This window comes from Melopsittacus undulatus, chromosome 5, assembly GCF_012275295.1.
Source record: "Melopsittacus undulatus isolate bMelUnd1 chromosome 5, bMelUnd1.mat.Z, whole genome shotgun sequence".
In the NCBI taxonomy this organism is placed as follows: Eukaryota; Metazoa; Chordata; class Aves; order Psittaciformes; family Psittaculidae; genus Melopsittacus; species Melopsittacus undulatus.
In genome coordinates, this window is record NC_047531.1 from 20,708,608 (window position 1) to 20,729,265 (window position 20,658).

At 35.4% G+C, this 20,658-nt stretch overlaps 1 protein-coding gene across 2 annotated transcripts in view; it reads right to left on the bottom strand.

The window, feature by feature from the left end:
• GRM8 (glutamate metabotropic receptor 8) overlaps positions 1-20,658 on the bottom strand; it is a 349,602-nt gene that overhangs the window by 41,753 nt on the left and 287,191 nt on the right. For both annotated transcript variants that reach the window (XM_031046301.2, XM_005146095.4), the window contains exon 8: positions 4,619-5,554. In XM_031046301.2, the coding sequence (XP_030902161.2) occupies positions 4,619-5,554 (936 nt within the window). The remainder of the gene's footprint in view (positions 1-4,618; positions 5,555-20,658) is intronic.

Below are 20,658 nucleotides of genomic sequence, written 5' to 3' on the forward strand. Positions count from 1 at the left end.
GTTTGGGTTTTTTTGGTTTTTTTCCTTTTACAGAATATCTCTGTGAAACCTCTGTGGTTTTTCACAGTCCTCTGTGATTACTGATTATTCTTTTCTAAAGCAGATGAAGATGACAGTTATTTAGCTATCTGTGCTTTCACAAAATTGTTGCTGCTTCTCAGTTAGAATTACTTATCACAGAAACCAGCAAGTGACAAGAAAGGTCTATTTAAAGTTCTCTAGCACACATTCCTTCTTCATATACTTGTTACCAATTCTCTGATATTCCCCAGGATGGAGTAGGAAGCATGTAGCAGACAAATTTATTTTTTCTGGCAGCTCCTTCCTGTCTTTGGGTAAGAAGCCATCATTCATCATGGGTCCAGAAGCAAACATGTCAGACAAGCAAAACATTGGTGTTTTCCGTTATGTGACAGATGCACATCTCTTCGATGTACACAATTAGGTACACCAGCTCAATGCTCATATTGGAACAGACATGCAACCACAAAGAAAACAACAGGGTATACAACTTTCAGGTGCACACACGAGCATCTCACTGAACCGAAAAAAAAAAAGCTTTATATTTTATTAAATAATCCATTTCTTTCTTAGAGAAGCTTGCATTCTTTCTCTTCCTGATATCTCCTAATAAACTTCAAATTAAAATCAGTGTTCAGTGTACATACTTAAAATGCTAGTGGCTTCATTAATGTAAAAGTAAACAGAAATTAAATTGCAACCTAAAGAGTGTAGGTGAATCTTAAAGCAATAAAGATGAGTCTTTAAAATTATGTATACATTAGCTTTGAGCAAAGTCCTTCACTCAGTAAGAATACATGCTGAATCTTGGGTACACACTCTGTTGAGCAACAAAAAGTCTAAGCAGGGGCCAGAATTTCAAAAAGCAGCTGCATTCAGCACTCCATAAGATTTCATTGAGTGGGTAGCACAGTCTGAAAGAAATTTTCCCCTTAACTTTCACACACTAAGCAGGCAGGTCACACTTGCACGTCATGAGCAGGCCACATGAGAGGGATGACTTCTCTTGAGTCCAAAGGGGTTTCAGCAAATCTTTGCAGATGCATTTCACCTCAAAACAATCTGAAATAGCTTGGAAGCCTTGCCTCATTTTCCCATAATCATTCACTTCTGGAGCAAAACATCTAAATAAGGGAGCAGATGACTACCCCACAAAAAAATGTTATGATCTTCAATTAGCAAAACGTACCTGAAAAGCACCTAAGTGAACAGAGCTCAGATGTTTTTTGCACAGCAAACTGACTTGTTTGGCAATAACAATCCCTTTTGATTTCTTAGTTAATCTAATGCATGAATAATTATACCATGGTATATTTTTATTTCTAAGAAAGTCAGTACTTCGCCTGAAAATTGATATGTTTTGATAAATGTTTTTTAAAATGCAAGCCTGTCATTTAAAGTCAGTTCAGATATTTTTCAGTTTAAGAAAGCGGAAATACTTTAAAAGTCATTAAATTATCCTTTTTCAATATCAAAATAGCTCTGCTTTTGACATTGTTTAAACTTAGAAAGGTAGAAAAGGTTGAAACTGAAAAAGAATTTTCCAAATGTCCACAATATTTTAGATGACCCAATCCATCATTTGTGGCTTATTTATTAGTTACTTAAATTATTCCATAGTTTTCACTTGTTATTCTAGTGGGAACAGGAAAGCTTTTCCTAACAGCTTTTGGAATAGGTTCCTACAATGTGATTTTTGAAAGAAAAGAGGATCTTTATATTTAACTGATTTCTCATTAGTGGTACCTTTTGCAGTTTAAGCAGCCACACTGGAGAAGTACAACCACTCCTTTATCTTGCACCAGCTCATGGAAGGCTGGGGAGGGAAAAAGAGATTTGTGTGGCTGCTGCAACAATTACTTGTTCAGCTGATGGGTGGACCCAGCAACAGCCATGACCTGTGCTGAGCTGAGTGTCTTCACCAGCTGGAGGGACACATGCTGTTTTAGGAATAAGCAAAGATTGAGGAGCTTCCCTCAGAGAGGGAAGATTAAGCAAAAAATTGCAATTCAGTTGTCCTCCTGTTCACATCTTTTTTTTCACTCTGCTTCTACAGCAGAATAACAAAGTCCTACTTCCTGCTAAGGATTAGGTCACAAATCCTAGGCAATTATTCAAGTTAGAAAGAGTTTACCTCCTGAAATATTTACTTTTGAGAAAATATAAAATGAGAAAACATAATGTAAAGCTTCTCCTTTCTCAAAATACAATTTCCAGTGAGAGGCAGGGATATTTCTTTAAAATATAAAGTTTTCACTACTCTGTTCAAACAGAACTGTGTCTACAGCTAGTAGCTAAATGGACTGCTAGCTGGAAAAACACCTGGCTTATAATTAGTGTTATGTTAAATTTTATCACTGTCAACATTTCAATAAAGGAAACACTGATTTTTTAAAGCACTTTAAGTTACCCAGCTTATTTCCCCATTCTCTCTGAACAAAATTAAGCCATTAAAAACAAAACAAACAAAAAAAAACCCTCGGGACTCTAAAATCAACTTCAAAGTGAGCAAGCACCTAACAAAAGTCTGTCTATCTTCTATTTCTTTAATATTTATAAAAATTCATAATACTGAATTTCAAATAAGATAATAGTTTGGTTTCAAAATGCTTCTTTTAATGCTATGCATTAACTGAGAAACATACAATCAACTGAGTTTATTCAGAGAACATATATATGTGTGCAATAAGATATTACATTTTTGTCCTATTCAGACAAGCAATTTAATTGTATGAATATGTGAACTATTATGATGATATCTGTAAGACTCTGTGTGGAAACATGTTTTTTATCTGCAGCAAAAAGTAGAAGTAGAAGCACTGAGAAAAGAATTATCTAAATTATAGAGCTACTTATTAGCATAGTAATTTGTTTTTTCCCTTCCGAAAGTCATCAGATGAAGAATAACAAGCAATTTAGGAAAAAAAAGCAACAAGTTAAACTTCGTGTTATAAGCTTTGTGATTTAGTATAATTTGTCTGTTCAGTCTTGGTTTTCATAAAAGAAATGCTAAAGAAGAGTTCATTAATCTTGTTTTTAGAAGTCAAAACCAGTTTATCCTTTGCTACAAGCTAAGGTGAATCAATGCTGTAAATTAAAACTCACTGTATAGTTGCTAGCCAAGTAATATTCTCTGTGTTTCAGTACTCAGAAATACATTTCTTTTGTTATAGGTACTTGCCATAAAACTAACTGGCTAAAGCTGTTAAAACAGAAAGTACTACATATTTATATATAAAGGTATTTTTCTGACTTAAGCTTACACATACAAAAAAGTTAGAATTTGAATAAAATTAACCTAAATATCTTTTCCTGTATCAAACAGGATCATTTTTTTTATCTTTATTTACTGTACATATGGTATGCCATTACCTTGGTTCTCATTTCCTCTGACTTAATTCAACAGGTTATGGAAATCAAGCCTGATCCAGTTCACCAAGCCTGCTTACTTCAATTTTTAGTCAGGAATATGTTTTTCTGCCACACTCTCCCCCCATACAATTCCTCTGCTTGAATTAGCAGGTATTTCATCAAACTATCCAGACATGCAGGCAAGAGTGCTCTCTAAACCAAAGATACATCAAAACTTTGCACATTATAAGTGGACACATGTTGACTTTTCCAATTAAATAGTGTATTTTAAAATATTTTTTAGAACACATGCTAGAAGAAAAGAGAGTTTATGTAAAAACTGATGATACCAATTTCTTATTTTTAACATTTTTCAAATATTCAGATTAGCAGTTCTGAAGATTTATGCTGGTATTACTGCTCTTTCCTTCCTAACTTGGAATTTTCACCATCAACAACTGGATAAAATCTCACACAATCAGCATTTACCTCTGCTTTGCCATTAGAACTGAGAGAAGGAAAGTTAAATGTTGATGTGTTTTGTACTGCTAGCCATGACTGATATAGGAAAGATCCTTGCCAATTTAACAAGGAATAACAGATATTCAAATATGTGACATTTAATTTCTCATTAAAATATCAGGAAAATGTTTTCTTTTGCTCTGGGACAACAATTAGTGAATTATGCTTTATATGATTTCACATACACTTCATTAATTCATCCCATTTTTATTCTTTTTTAAGTTGTTTTTTTTAGGGTTTTCTTTTTTTTAGGTTGTATGTGTCAACCAGCGAGAAAAAGTAATTCTTTCCATATTGCACAGGTATTCTTCTTCATTATTTTTGACAAATGTAGGTTGATACTCTCAGACTTTTAAATTGCAGCCATCTCTATCAGATCTGTGGATGATAAAGATTTATAGTGCTTCATGTAACAGGCTAGAGCATCACTGAAGGGTAATAGCAAACATTAGTAGAAACAGTCATTTAAGGATCTATTGAGAAAATGTCAACATTATTATGCCAGCCACACCAAAAATCACATTCAGTTTCTTGTGTTAATATATTAGAAACCTACCTTTTGAGAGATGTATTTTACTTTCTGTAAATTCTGAGTTTGTTTGCAATTATCATTGCAATTCAGAATTGTTAATGTGTGAGAGTGAAAATATTGTAGTGCTTTAAGTATTGCAAGATGAGCTTAGAAAAAGGCTAGCATTTAATGTGTAAACTTATCATAACTTACCTTCTCTGCTGATTGGGCCGTACCAAAAAAGATTGGAATAAAAGCTAACCAAATTATGCAGGTTGTGTACATAGTAAATCCAATGGGTTTTGCTTCGTTGAAGGTCTCTGGAACCCCTCTTGTTTTAATTGCATAAACAGTGCATGTGACCATCAAGAGAATACTGTATCCAAGGGAACAAATGAGAGAAAGATCCGAAATGTCACATTTGAGAACTCCCCTGGCATTTTCCGGTTCAAGTGTCCTCTGCTCTCCGTAGTCTACAATGGTATGTGGTGGATCAATAGCAAACCAGATGAAGACTCCGATAAGCTGCACAGATATGAGGCTGAAAGTGATCACCAGCTGGGAAGCTGGACTAATAAATTTGGGAGCTGTGACAGATTTTTTACCTTGTTCAAATATTCTGTGTATCCTGTTTGTTTTGGTAAGCAAGGCAGCATAGCTGAAACACATGCCAAGTCCTAAAAAGATCCTTCGAAATGAGCAGACCACTGTATCAGGAGATGCAATCATTAAAAAAGTAATGGAGTAACACAGAAAAATCCCAGTCAAGAGCACATAACTGAGCTCCCGCCCAGAGGCCCTGACGATCGGTGTGTCGTTGTACCGGACAAATGTCACAATCACGAAGGTGGTGGCAATTATACCAAGAATAGCTATGAAGACGGGCACAATGGCCCAAGGAGAATGCCACTCCAGTTTGATTATAGGGATAAGCTGGCAATCCGTACGGTTGGCATTTGGTCTCTTATTAATGGGGCATAGCTCACAGTTGAATTCATCCACTTGGTAATGGTACCCCTCACAGCGTTCACAGTGCCAGCAGCAGGGTACTCCCTTCACTGTTTTCTTTCTTTCTCCGGCTTTACAGGGCAGGCTGCAGACAGATGCTGGATGAGTGTGTTCTTTATTAGCCCACTGCATGTCTTCTACCTGTGGGTATAAAAAAATTAATGAACCTTCTATTTTTCCCCCATTTATAATAGCCTAATCCTGGCCACAGGTTTGTCATAAATCACTACATGCTGACAGTACAAATACAGTTTACCATAATAAGAAACCTGTTTCTTTCCCTAGTATTGACTTTATAAAAGTGTTAAATGATTGTGTCCAATAAATCATTCATGCCAGAGGCTTGATGAGTGTCATTAGTTTCTATTTACCTCTTTACTGCTGACCAAATTGACATCTGTAAAAATATTTATTGACTCCAGGCTAGTTTAAAAACAAAAAGGCCTGTACACAGTGCTTTAGAAGTTAATTGCATGCAAATATAAATACCAGTAGTTCTAAAACATTCAGTTACAAGATAAGGCTGTCTGAGTTTCAGAGAAGTTTCAGGTACAGTAAAAACATATATTAAAATCTCTTTGCATCAGCTCTGGCAGAACAGAGTGCGTGAAAGGAGATCCATGATGCCACCTCTTCCACATATGTGGATAGTTAATACTTTTCCACTTTCCAAGTCTTGAAATGTGAAAGTGTTTGGTTTACATTTCTAGAAGGTAAAATTAGTATGTACTGCTTTCTGAATAATAATGGAAAAAGGCATCATAGCTTTCAGTCTTCCCGATTTAAAAAATATCCTCTTGTAGTATAGAAGAGATGAACAGAATGCAATCTTAGTTTTGAGATACCAATTTCGCACAGCAATTCATTAACAAAACATATTTTTCATCCATTTGTCTATTCTCCAAATAAAATTCGAAAAGGAAACTCATGGATATAAAGCACCTTCTACTTAAACTTATCACTCATTTTGGTTACAGCTCTCCTTAGCCCACCCTTAGTAAAATCATATTCTGCCAGAGATCACACCGAGGGAACCAGAGCAGTGTGTGTGTGGAGCAAAGAGTTACTTGCAGGCACCAGAATCACTCTGCATTGCTTCTGTGCTTCACCTTTCATTCCTTTGTTAGGTGGTAAGCCCTCAAGGACAAAGGACTTGCCTTGTTCTTGCCTATTAAGTACTTAGCACTTTTGATTCATCTGGAAGCTTTATTCAAAACTGAAACAACAGCAACAAAACTTCAAGCTTCGGGAATGTTTCCATTTCTTACTGGAGGAGGACAGAATGAGGACACCTTATCAAGAGGGATAATTTTGGCTATAGCAGTTTATTTTTCCAGCCACTTTTCAACAGATTTGAGAGAAAATCACAATGTAACATTGCTAGCTTCATTTGCTTTCCTCAGAGAGCCAGAGAACTGGTTACAGATCCATGCCAGGGTGGAAAAATGCAGCAACAAGCAGCCAAGCCCCTCTGTCTACCCTTCTGCACAAAAGTGTAAGACTTCGCTGTTGTGCCACTCAGAGGCGCAAACAAGAGACCACACAATAACAAGGAGACAAGAAACTTGCTAATACATCAGCTCTGTAAATTCCCAGACACTCAAGGACCTCAGTGGGGTTTGGATTGGTCCTGAACCTAAAGGAGTTAGCCATATTTTATACCAAGGACTGCAATAATAATGCAAAATGCAGCATCTGATAAACATCTAAAAAGAAATTATTACCTTCCTATAAATAATAGGATAACTAGATAAATAAAATAACCCAGTTGTATTAAACAGTTTTGATAGAACAGTAGCAGAACACTTGACACTAAGAAAATATTCGCCTCTGTTACAATCTCCTGGTTTTACTGACTGTAATTCTTAAAGCCTGCATAACCCATACTCTTTCACCTACTAGACAAGGGAGAAAACATGTTATGATGAAATCAGTGTTGTAGCAAACACATATTTTCCTTCATAGAGTTGTTAGGAGAATAAATACATTAAAACTTGTGATTTAGTCGAATACTATGATAATGGGGGCAACAGAAGGCCATGGTCATTAATCCAGATCTGTGTATAAGCTTAGGATGAGTCAAAAAGGAGCAGTACTGCATATTTGTCACATTACAGAACACAATACAGAATACAGGAGAGTACACAACACCTGATGCAGCATAAATTTAGAATGGCATGGACAGGCAATACCTAATCTGGTAGAAAGACTGACAAGATAAACCTAAGGTGTCCAATTTTTTAACGTATTTGAACTAGCAAAGCGAGTTTATACCGGATCAGCATTTAAAGCCATGAGGCTACAGTGTTTCTTACCTGGCATTAAGAATCCTAAAGCCACATTCACTGTACCGTGAATCCGCAGCTTACATAGCTGCACAGGATTCCTTTGCATCTTTAAGAGTTTTTATATTAATAAAAGGAAAAAAAAATGTCTTTCATAGTACAGCTACTTATGATTCCACATACTTTTGTCTTGATAGTGCTTTAATTGACTAAAAACATGCTTAAAAACTCTTCTTGGCTGGCAGTACATTGGAGTACCTCAGGTTATGCATTCCAGTGGCAACAACTGACAATAAATTCCTGTTTCTGAAGGTCACTGGTAAAGATTCATATTATGTTTTTCATTCTAGTATATCTGACACATAAAGTACACAAGGTATAATTTCCAGCATAACAATACAGCGTTATGAATGTTGTAAAACTTGTAGGGTAAACAAGCTTGAGTCCTTTGTTTATTTTTTGTGTTTGTTTTTTATTTGTTTGTTTGGGGTTATTTTTAATTATGAGTATAAGCACTGTTAGCAATGGAACAATTCAAGAAGAATGGGCTCAAAGCATTAAAATATATATATATAAATCAATGTAGAGAATAACCAGAACAAATGTCTAGTATGGGTGCCTTTTACAAGGTATGAAAGTTATGGTTTACAGTCTGTCTTATCTGCAATTATTTTTTTTTTTAGGCAAAACAGTTACATTTAGGTGGACCTACTTTGCTGAAAAAGCTCTGAACAAAAATGTTATGAATTCTTGTTCATGAGTTTTTATTTCATTATCTAACAAGAAAGAGAAGAAACATTCCCAAGACGCATTGGCCAGCGTTTAAAATTGGAGATCCTTTTAAGATACTTGCAGAACTGAGAAAAATCTGGCATTGTAGAATTTTAACTCTGGAAGTGAGTGTAAATATAGGATTCTCTCATGAACACAAGCATCTTGACAACTCAGATTATAGCTACATTATCAAGCAATACAGCACAGTAAGAGCTGACCTATGGAGCAAAGGTGTTGGCTCTGAGGACTTGATTTCACATTGATCACTATTTTAAATTAAAGTCCAGGAAGGAGATTTATATTCAACTAATTTTGATGCAGTTCAGTGTCCTGAATACTCAGGAATGATTAAAGAAGATAAGATATCCTTCTGGGAAGCATTTTGTGTTTTCACTTCAAACAAAAGCAATCCAGTTCACATGGCCAGAGACCCACTCCACAATGAGCAAGTATGATAAGTGGGAATAATTATCAGATTAATTTCAAAAGCAGACTCTTGCTTGAAATCAAAATGCTTATGCGCGTACACCCTCAGACTGCTACTTAGACACTACTATAATAGAGGCAGGGGAAACTAGACCTCAGAGTGAGCCCTGCTTGCTTTTCTTGTATCTGAACAGGTCTGCTAAAGGTTTCTATATATGCAGCAATTAAAAACTGAAAAGTCATGCTACTTCTGGTCATCCTGTTAATTCCCACTTATACCTGACCTGCAGCAGACTTTGCCTGTAATGTATTTTTGAGCTATTATTTTGAATAATATAAATGCAATAAAGAAATCCAGTACAAGACATAATTACAACAATTGTCTTAAACCTCTATCAGTTTTTTTCAGTCACTGAATGCATATACTTAAGGACCCAACTTCTCAAACCATGCAGAATATTCACCTGTGTCATTACTTTTCTACCCTGATGTTATAGCACTATGGATGCAACTTCTTCTTTGAGACTAATTTTAGCAATAAATGATTGTAGAAACTGTTAAGAAATAAGAAAACAAAGGAGAATCACTTGGGAACATAAGACTCAGGGATATTATATCATTTTTGGAACTGCTGAAAACTTGCACCAGTCATAAACATTAAACGGACTTGCTGGATGCTCAGCTATTTTTGAAAATCGTATTTTTTTATGTGAAGTGCAATTTTCAAAAGTGCCAAGGGGAACTTGTTCAACCCAGCTAATTAATTTACATGAAAGCTAAGTGCCTTATCTGTTTAAGTGGGTTTGAAAGTCCCACTATGCTTTCCTCTTTAGTTTTGACAATCTAAATACTCAGGAAAACCTGCCCCAAGGTGATCTAGAAGTTCAAATGTTACAAAACTAACTTCAGGGAAGCTTAACTTTAGACACACATTTTTCAACAATATTCTCATAGGAGAAAGAAACTGACAAAGAAGCCAAAGTCATACAAAAGAAAGACAGGAAAGAAGGGTTTTTTTGACACTGGAAAAGAATGAAAACGTTCTGCATCTCTTCAGCCCTTACTGATCAAAATATCTGAGTCTGTATCACTCTTTATACTGTTCAGACCGTGCAAAGGCTGGGTAAGTCTCAGACTATTAAGTAGCCTTAGGTAAAAATAGTTTCTAAAAGACTTATTTTGCCTCTTTAATTTTAATGAGACATCTTCTAGCTACTGTTCACTACAGTATGACACTTGATAAGGCAAAGCTCATTGTTAAATGGATCTGAATTCATCATAGAGGTCAGATGGACTGGAATAGCCTAGGTCTGTATATATTATGAATGAAAGTTTAAACATTGTATTAATTTTATTTGAGAAGCTTTTTTGAATTTGGAAAGTGTCTGGTAGATTGATGTGCTATATCATGAAGTACCTCACATTCCCCTAAGATGAGGTTCCATTTTCTACTATTCCAATACTTAACCAGAGCGAAAACATCAGAAAGAGTATGACAGCATGTCTGTAAGACACATATTAATTTTCTATGAAATACATCATGATACAAAAAAGAATGGCTTCATTGCTATTTAAATAGATATAAAATGATCTCTACATGAGATATCTGCCTGACAGAGCTTCAATTTGCTTTAATTTGCAGCACTAAGATTCACAGTTCACTAAACCATTAAAATAACAGACAAAATGTCATTTCATATCAAAAGCAAGTAAACACCTCTATCCTTCATGAAAATTACAAATACAATTTCCTCTAATATCTAATAATAAGGCTAAAAATTAATGATGTGAGAACTGGACTAAAACACAATGAGGTTTACATGATACAGTACAAGCAGCACATTCACATTTCTGGCATCTCTGTTCTTTCAACAATCAAGCAACTCATTCATTTAGCAATGCCCTCAGCAACCACAGGAGACTGATCAAAAATGTTGTTAATAGGTCACATATTATTTCTGAACCATTATGTGTACAGAACCACTCTGTTTTCCATTCCCAATGGTCATGGAGAAATTTGTCACTTAATTCAGCAACCAAGCTGACAATACAAAGGCACTTGTACAGCCTTCTGGGAATTTATGTCAAAGACATCAGGGGTGGATAATATTTTAATGTTTCTGATTGTGTTACATTATCATTTGGAAGAATTCACATTTTTAAAAATCTTATATCAGAGCTAGATATTTATTTAAAATAGTGAAAAATATGTACTTAAGGATATTGTAATCAATGCAATTATACAATATCTGGACAGAGGAATGCAAGTAGTGCATTTTACCAGAATTGTGGAAGCAAGCAAATATCTGTTTTGTAGCCAGTTACTTTCAGAAGTATCAAGGCTCTCACATGTAAATTCATATGGCTTTTAATAGATTTTCAGATTCTTAGTTATAAAAATTACAAAGAACTGAAATACCAGCTCCAGGTGTCACTAAGAGTTTTTTCTGAAGTTCCTGGAAGTACTTCTCTTTTGACAGATTCTTCAGAGGAGCTTAACAAGTGAGTGAATTAAGTCAACTTAGTCTAATTAGCTTTTAAAATTGTCTAATGCTTCTATTTCACAGTAAAAGTTAAAAGTCTCAAAGTAAAAGACTAAACTTAAATTCTAACCTGCACAACCTTTCCTACAAAATAATATCAACACATAAATAATATATTTGTTTTCACTCCCACAGCTTACTCACAAACCAAAACCTCAATTGCATGAAGGGCTATACAAATTCACAAATAAAAATAAGGTCTCAATCCTGAAGAACTCACATTCAAACCATAAGGTAAAGGGGAGCAGAATACCAGCCGAGCAGAGAAAAGGACGTCTTATAAACTGTAAGGCAACACTGCTCATCATGATAGTCAGCACCCACAGCATACCTCCAAATATATGCACTTTGAGGAAATTGTAGCAAAAGGGTTTTTAATGAGTGAGGGAACTGAAAGAAGACAGCAGGGCAATTTTGCGTCTATTTCCTGAGCTTTCCATCCAAGTATAAGCAGCAGCAAGACAGAAAGCACAAAAGCAGTAACTTCATCACTGACCTCCCAAGGGATAACAGAAAACAGTCGAAATATCCTGTGATCCTGAGCTTCTCAGCTTCTAAAGAGTGTTTCAGCAAAGTGAAGCACTTGAAATTCTATGAAAAGTTGCCTTCACCTCAGCAACCTTCTGCCTTAATTGACTCTGACAGAAGGACAGACAAGCTAAGCTGAAATGTAAGAATCAAGTTTATTTCCCTGTCTCAAGAAAAGAGACACTATACATAAACCACTCCTGACATATTTGTCCAACCTGTTTTGAGGAAAAAAAACTGTTTAAATGTGAAGTACATTCTACCCTGAAGCACTACAAAATCCTAACCAAGACGTATGTTTTGACATTACTTTAAGATGGTTTTCCACTATAATAGTTCGTGTCATCTTTGCCAGCTCCTGTTAGTGAACAGTTAGATCTTCCCACAATACTAATTTTGAATTTCCAGCACTATGTAAGCACTGGCCCTTTAAATATAGTTCCAGTCAGGTAACAAAATCATATATAAAAGGTATGAAGGTCTGAGCTCATTCAGACCTGGCAGAAAACAGTCTGTTTTATACTGAGATTTTCAGCAGCAGGCGAAGAGCTCTCTCTGCCAGGTCTATGCTGCTGCTGTGAATGAAGAGTGAATAATTCAATTGCAATTCTGTGGAGAAGCTTAGTGATCTGGCAGGCACAAAACAAGTGTGAGGAAGTTTAAACTTGAGAAAATAGCACACAGCACAGATAGAAATAAAAACAAAACCCAACAACAACAAAACCCAAAAATCATTGTTACTAAGGAAAGATGAACACATTCAAAACAAGAGTATTTTCGAAAGCCAGGAGTCTTCATACGGACTGAACAGACTAAGATTTATTCCACAATACTTAAAGGACTGACTGAAAAGACAGGAAGCTCTTGAGACTTTATGGGGAAGTATGGAGGACTTGAAAATGGGAAAACTCGTGCTTATGCTCAGAAAATGGGGGAAAAGGTGGAAAGAAGACAACAGGGAATTATCAATCATCCAGTTTAACTTGAATTCCCAGAAAAAATCCTGAAAGAAATAAACAAACATATTTCAAAAACACAGTGAAAACAAACAAGACAAATAACATCCAAAAGGAATCTGTCAGCAATGACCTGTCACATTTCCTTCAGTGAGAGGGTAACAGTCATTGTGGATGAGAGGTAAGCCAGCTAGGTGTTATTTATCTTAACATTAGAAAGAATTTTGACACCATCTCAATTACACTTGCAGTCATAAGGAACCTATTGAAACATATCTACACCCGGAGGGCCAGGTGCAAATTATATCAGCAAGCTATGGGAAGAGAAAATTTGTCATTGATTCACTGCCAGAATTGAAGGGATGGTACAGGGTGGGGCCTAGAAAGATCTATTCTGAGTCTGCTATTATTCAATGATTGTAATAACCACTCAGTGCAGTTTGGATGATAAAACAGCATATATGGCGATCAAATTTGGGCAATAACACTAGAAAAGGCTGAAGCTATGCTGAAGGTCAGAATACTTATTTCAAAGGATACTGCAGTGTCTGAAAAAAAGAAAAAGAACATGCAGTTTAATAGGGACAACAAACAGGTAGCACATTATCGGTCAGAAAGGATAGAAAGATAGCAGCTCTTAAGAAAACAGAGAGCTCAGGGCTCTGGTGGATTATAATATCTTGAACCAATGTCATACTGTCACAGAAGAGGCAAATGCCATCCTGAGAAATGCAGATAGATTAAATAAACTTTCACCTCTGCCCTGAGCTCTTAAATAGATGAAGTGATGTTTCTCCTGTACTCTCTGCACTAGTGAGACTTCAGCCAGAGCAGTTTGTGAAGGCTGGACCATTGTATTTCAGTTTGAATGAGAATCAAATGGGGAGTCCAGGGGAAATAAGCAAAGATGAGTCTCTAGAAAGCATGATCTATGCGACTAAATTGAAAAAAAAATCACTTTGCATAGCTTGAAGAAATAACATAGGCTAGGGGATAAAAAAACAGTTTTCAAATACATGAAAAGGCTAAGAATGTGCTCAGTGTACACTGGATAAAGTAAGAATTAACAGGCTTAAATTACAGCACATGAATGTAGAAAATGCTAACTTTATGCAAAGGCTACATAGTTTCTTGAGAGCCCTTTACCTGTCTTCCGTAGTGCTAGGGCACATTTTAGGTGCTAAATATTTAACACACAAATAAAAAAGCTAAGAATAAAACTAGGCCAGATAAATCAAAAATAAAAAAATATTCAGTGTATTCTCATGACAACTAAATTCTTTAGACTGCCTTTTGTGGTTTTACAGAACATCTATTAAAAATCCCAACTTTTTATATTTAAAAGAATAAAGCAAATAAGAGCTGATAATCATACTACTACTTGGCTAATTAATGATACATTTTTAAATAGTGTTATGGGTAGAGTTACTGCACTGATTTTGGTTACAAGGTAAATACTTCTCTGGAAATGATAGGGAAAGAAGGTTTACATAAAAGGAATCACCACTACCATAATAGTAAACTGTTTTTCATATAAATAGTAACAGGAAATCTATCTTTGAGGGGCATTACTAGCAAATCAAATAAAACAGATTAATAAAAGCCAGAAAACTTAAGAAATGATGGCTGATGGAGATCTCAGGAGTACTGTTCAGGCCCCACCTCTGAATCAGCTATGCAAAATCAGTGTATACAGCTCACCTGCTCCAATCAGCTCATTGCGCTAGAGATTGCCAGCCTCACAGGCAATGCTGCTGTTTCATTATTCTCACCATTAGAATCTTCCAGCATGTCTGCATTAATTCTCTCTTACTATAATTCAAATCCACTAGTTCTCCTGATAGCCAAATTAGCTACACCTAACAGTTTGTCCTTTTCCTGAATAATCATTTCTGTATTGAAAGAGACTAACATAACTCTCTCCAGTTCAGTCTTCTCCGGACTAAACAATCCTAGTTTGCTTAACCTTTCCTTACAGGCATTCTTTTAGATGGCTGATCATTACCATTGCTTGCAGCTGGACTCCAGCTACTCTACTTTTCCAAGTGAAGTCACAGTTCTGCTAACGAGGTCATAGCACTGGGGAAGAGAACAGATGGATTATATCACAAGTATAGGAGTTCCTTGCTGCAATGGCCTCTGGCAATATAAATATCAGTTAACCATTACAAAGCCATTGCTTAGCTTTATGCTTTCCATAAAGGGGATTTCAAGTCAGCTCATGGAGTTACTGCAAACATTACTGAAATGGTCCAGGTACTATTGCAGTAGTACTATTCCCTCACATACTATTGTCCCACTCAACACTAAATCTGCTACTGCAAGCTGAAGTTACAATTGGATCAGCTATGCATTCTTCATTCTCTCATACAACCTTAAGCTGTACTATCAGAATATCCACACTAATACCAGTGATACCAGTTTGGAAATGTGGAAAATAATTCCCTCCCTGTCTCTAAATATATTTTTTAAAAGTGTCTTGGAATTTATCATGATGAAAAGTCCTGGAAAAAGATTAGGTTATTATCCTAAAGAATTAATATTACTGCAACATGCAGAGAAATTGCAACAAAACAAACAGAAAAAAAAAATATAGTAATGTTCTGCTGATAGTTATTCTCTTTCATCATATCACAGCCACTGAATGCCTCTTTCCTTTTCCATGTAATGATTTTTAATTTAGTAGTAGAATTCCATTATGTAACACAAATGAACAATAATTAAAGCCATCTAATCTAACATTTTTGCTTTAAAGCATGAAAATTTAGCCTCTAAGTTTAAAGGGCAGCTCAACTTTCAAATTATAATTATAATTTTTGTGGGGGAGAAAAGAAAGATGGAAGAGACTGGAGAAGAAACATGCTGGTACTTTACGTTTCATACTGGTACCTCACAAAGGAATTCATTGTAGACTTGCTGCCAGCCCTGTATAATCCAAACTACCTGCTATGCCCTGTAGCTGTTTGTGTATGCTAAAAGTCAAAATATTATCTGGTGCTAGGGGAGCTAACCCTGCCACAAAATTCCATATATGAATGCAGAACTCCTCAGGAATACATATAAAAAGTCCTGATTTTTCATAGTTTTATCACTGCACATTTGGTTTTATTGTGAAGGAGAAAAGAATATTTTAAACTACACATGATTTATTTTGTCATGCATGGCAAAGCCTCCTTTCCAGGTTTTTGAAAAAAAAAAAAAAAAGCCAAAACCAAAAAACCCAGCCCCAAGAATACTCCATAGTAATGTTGGCTATGGTTATTTAAAAGCACAGTTCATTCTAATCATAACACTTCTTAGAAAGAGTGATCACAAAAAACTCTATAAAATATCTAATATTCACCAAGAATCCTGTGAAAAAAAATCACAGCCAGCTTGCAACCACTTTGCTGTATTTGAGAATTGTGTCTTTCACTCACCCTGACAAGGTGGGAAAATAATTCCCTATTCATCCTAACTCTCAAGCAGAGGCTCTTTCATTGGCAATCTGGTATCACTCTAATTAAGAACAAATGGTTATTGAAGTTCAAGATATTTTCTTAGAGTCTCTCTTTTTTTTCCATTTTCTTTTTTTCTCTAGAGATTGAAGATGTCTGTTTCATGGAGAAAAAATTACTATTAGGAACAACAAAGTAAAAAGCTTCAGAAGGAAGACAAGTTGTCATTCTACCCAGGTTCTTCTAAGGCCCTTGAATCCAAATTCTGTTTTGACTTTTCACTCATGTCTGAAATAGCATCTGTTCTACTACAGGCACATCTCAAAATCATTTAATGTTTTCTCAACATCTATATTCAGCTTATTTCCACCATCCCAAACTATTTTTTAAAATGAATTACACAATCCATAACCTTTCAAAATCATAAAATTGCTACTTTGATCCACATTTCATGTATTATTTAGCTTGTATACAGTTGCCGTCCACTGTAACTTGCTGTTGACTTATCTCTTCTATCTGGCATTGGTCCTTATTGACTACAACTGTCACATTGACCTCAGACTCTGGCAATAAAAAAGAATAAATCCTGAGTCATACTTATTGACCAGTGCTGAAATCGGGACTAGCTTTGTAAAATCTGAGTAGTCTTCTAAAAGATGTAAGTCTCTTTCTATGTTCAGCCCTGTGTAGAATAGAAGAAAACAGCAATATAAATTTAGTAGAAGAATAGAAGAGCCTAAAACACTTTTGCTTGTCTCATTGAGTTCTATTTTTAACTCAGCATTGACAATTTTCAGTCATATAACAGGGATGGAATGTAAGTTTGAATTCTACTGCCCTATTACATACGGGCAGAAGCACACCCTGCAGGTAGTGTGATTGCCATATTTTGTTTATAGATATAATCATATACAGCCCTAAGTGCTCCTGTTGTGTATTTCATCGTAGTGTGGGCTTTTGTTAAACACAGATCTTGGGTTCAACAATTTGAAAACATCTATCAATTGTATAATAGTTACCACAGGAAAAAGAGGCTCTCTGGCTTCTTTAATGAAATATAGTGGCCTACAGCAAAGCTTGAAACTTACTTGCTGCAGTGAGACAAAACATCAGAAGCTTCTTGAATTATTTTATTTTACCAGGTCACAAGAAAGGAAACTAATTCATTTTTAATTTGTTACTTCCATAAAGATCTGACTAATGTTAGTTTCCTTCAGGATTTTCCTTGATAATTTACAAGAATCCTAGAGAAGAAGAAAAATCAAATACTGATTCAAACCTTTTTGTGAAATGGCTGCCTGAAGGGAAGATCATTGTCAATGTGGGGTTCCCAATTTTTACCAGTTCACCAAACACAGTGCTTAAGGCTGCTGATGATTATGGCTGTCTCTCTGATGGTTCTCACATCAGTGTAATTTTAATTTATGGCTTTCTTACTCATAAATCAAGACCATTACAGAAAAATGGATGCCCCTGAGTCATTTATATTCTTAGTGCATACACTCCATAAATCTGAAAGCTTATATGTCCTATTATTTCAAAGATAATGTTAAAAACCTGTCATTGAAAATCTTCCGTTGCCTTTCAACAGAACTCTTATGTTCTGATGATCCCCCCACCCAAAAATAATAAAAAAACAAACACCCCCCCCCCCAAAAACCACGAGTGAATTCTCTCTTAAAAAATGTCACTGTTTTCACTTGAAATTTGCAGTGTTTTGATATGTTTGTTTGTTTTTTCCTTAAGGGATAATAGCACAAAAAATGGATATTCACTCAAGCTTTTTAACTGCATCAGCCAAATACATGATTCTGGAAGCACCAATAATTGTGTCTGCCTGAAGTCCCATGAATCAGTATTACTAACTTGGAAGAATATGGATTTGGATCTACATATTTTTTCAGATCAGGTTTTTCAAACACAGATTTTGGTAGACCAAAACAATGTATAAGCTTGAAATGAAATCAGAGAATCAGTCAAAGTATTAATTTTAATATTTTTAAACATTTCAGCTTTTCTTTTAGCAACTGCCATTTAGGTTTCAAAACAGAACATTTTCAATGAGGAGAAAAAAGTCCCTCAGGAATGAACCAGAACAAACTGAATGGGTTTCTAAGAAAAGGAAACTGAGAACCTTATTATTAAGGTTTAGGACTGGGATTATTTCCATTTACTGACAATGACAAAAAAAACACCAGTCAACATCTCAACCTATTCCTAATTCCAACATGTGCAATACAGAACACAGTTTTTAAGAGGGAATTCATTATTAATCATAAAAAGTTGATTTCAGATCATAAGTGCCAGAAAAAGCAAGCTTGTTTTCAACAACTTTCCTCCTACAGAGATTATACGGTTGAGAGCTCAAATTTGCTAAATCCACACATTTGTAGGGAACTTTTACGTGTGGCCTGGTATGCAATATGAATAAAACATAACTTGCAGGAACAGCTACCTTTTACTTGATTTTTATCCATTATGAAAACCAGATTTTTTTTTAAGAAATTATTTTATCTATCAGATTTTCCTGAAAAATAAGTTACCTTCTTCTACTGATGGAGAAAAGAAAACGGGGAAAGCAAACAGAAGACCCTGACAGTTAATTTGCGGTCAATGATCAAAAGTTCTAAGACAATTATTTTTTCCTTCAAAATGACACTAAAAATTTTTAGTATCTTGTTATTACTAGTACATTAGGGCCATTTAAAGTCAGCAACCTTAGAGAGTAAAAGGACTTGAAGGATTATAAATTTACATTGCCAGAATCAGTGATAATTGTATAAAAGGCAAACAGGTTCTTTGAGATTATAGTTAAATGTTTCTAAATTTTTGCTTTGGGAGCTTCTTTCAGAAGAATCTCTCATAGACTGAGATACCTTATTCAACTCCAAGAATTACACAAAAGATTTAGATTTGGAGATCATGATTCTTTTTTCATTTAACTTCTATACTGTGTGTCTATACTGTGTGTCTCAGCATTGTCACACATGCATTTGTTTATAAGAATTGCAAAAGTAGTACTGATTAGTAATTATTAAGTTCCTATATTTGGTGGCTATTGCTGCTTCAGATGAAATCTGAAAGGTCAGTCTGCCTAAAGGAGAGTATTAATGTTATTGAGGACTACAGGGAGGAATCAGCATCACAGCTAGAAGGGTTTCTGTAGATGGTAAAGGCTGCTGACAAAGAGCCCCTTAGGGAACATGATACAGCATCTTTATCTAGCCAGAGTCAGCATTTTTTTTCCTAAAGGAAAAGCCAGAACTGCACCAGGAAAGGAATAAGGCTGAAGCTTGACCCTTCAGAGTCAGTAAAAATTGAAGAATCCTGAATCCTGAGGGCCAGCCTCAGAGACAGGACCAGGGCTGGCCACCAGGCCAGGAGCCATAGCCCACACAGTAGACTCACAGCCAAAACCCTAAAGAGAAAAATATTAAAGAGACTCCTAAGTAAAAAGATAACATAAATGAAGGAGAAAAAAAAAACAGAAAGAAAAAATGAAGCCTTTCAATTCAGGTATTTAGACCAAGGACATCTTCTAATCTTAGTTATAGTAATTGTTCCAAAAGTTGAACTGTACTAAAAACCTGGTACTTTCATTGCTTGCTTTTCTGTCATAGAAAATAAATAGATTAATAAAATCTATAAATTTTCTGAAGCACAATACCAGCTATATAGATGAACACAATCATAAACACATCATAGATACAACATGTTACTGCATAATTTGAGGAAGAAATATCTGTAAAACCAGGATTAGAAGTATCTATGAAGGGTATCTATTTGACAGAGATTCATTGAAAATCAGTTACGTGTGTCTTCACTAAGAAGAAACTGCAAAACAAAGGATATGGTGGGAAAGTATTATATTGTTAAAGCATCTCCTTTATACAGCAGCAGGGTAAAAATTGCTCTGCCATCTTAATACTGCTTTACCTTCAATAAATATAGACATTTTCACTGAAACAAATGACAACATTCACTGTGTTCCCTCTGATTCATTAGTAATCAATGGCACCACTTAATTTGCAATATGATGATTTGGAATATTGACAGTCATTCACAAAGATTACTCGGGTTTAGTACATTTTGTCCAGTGAGAGGAGGCAACAGTTTTGCCACAGGAGATGATCATGTGGCGTAACTAGCATTGACATATTCTAAGTTTAGGGAATATAGAAACAGATGGAAAACAATTGAACCAGCCATATTATTACTTCTTTATTTTTGTTAACAAACCAGTTCTTGCAGACACTGGTGGAGACTAGCATCCAGCATCTCAAACCCTAACAAGCA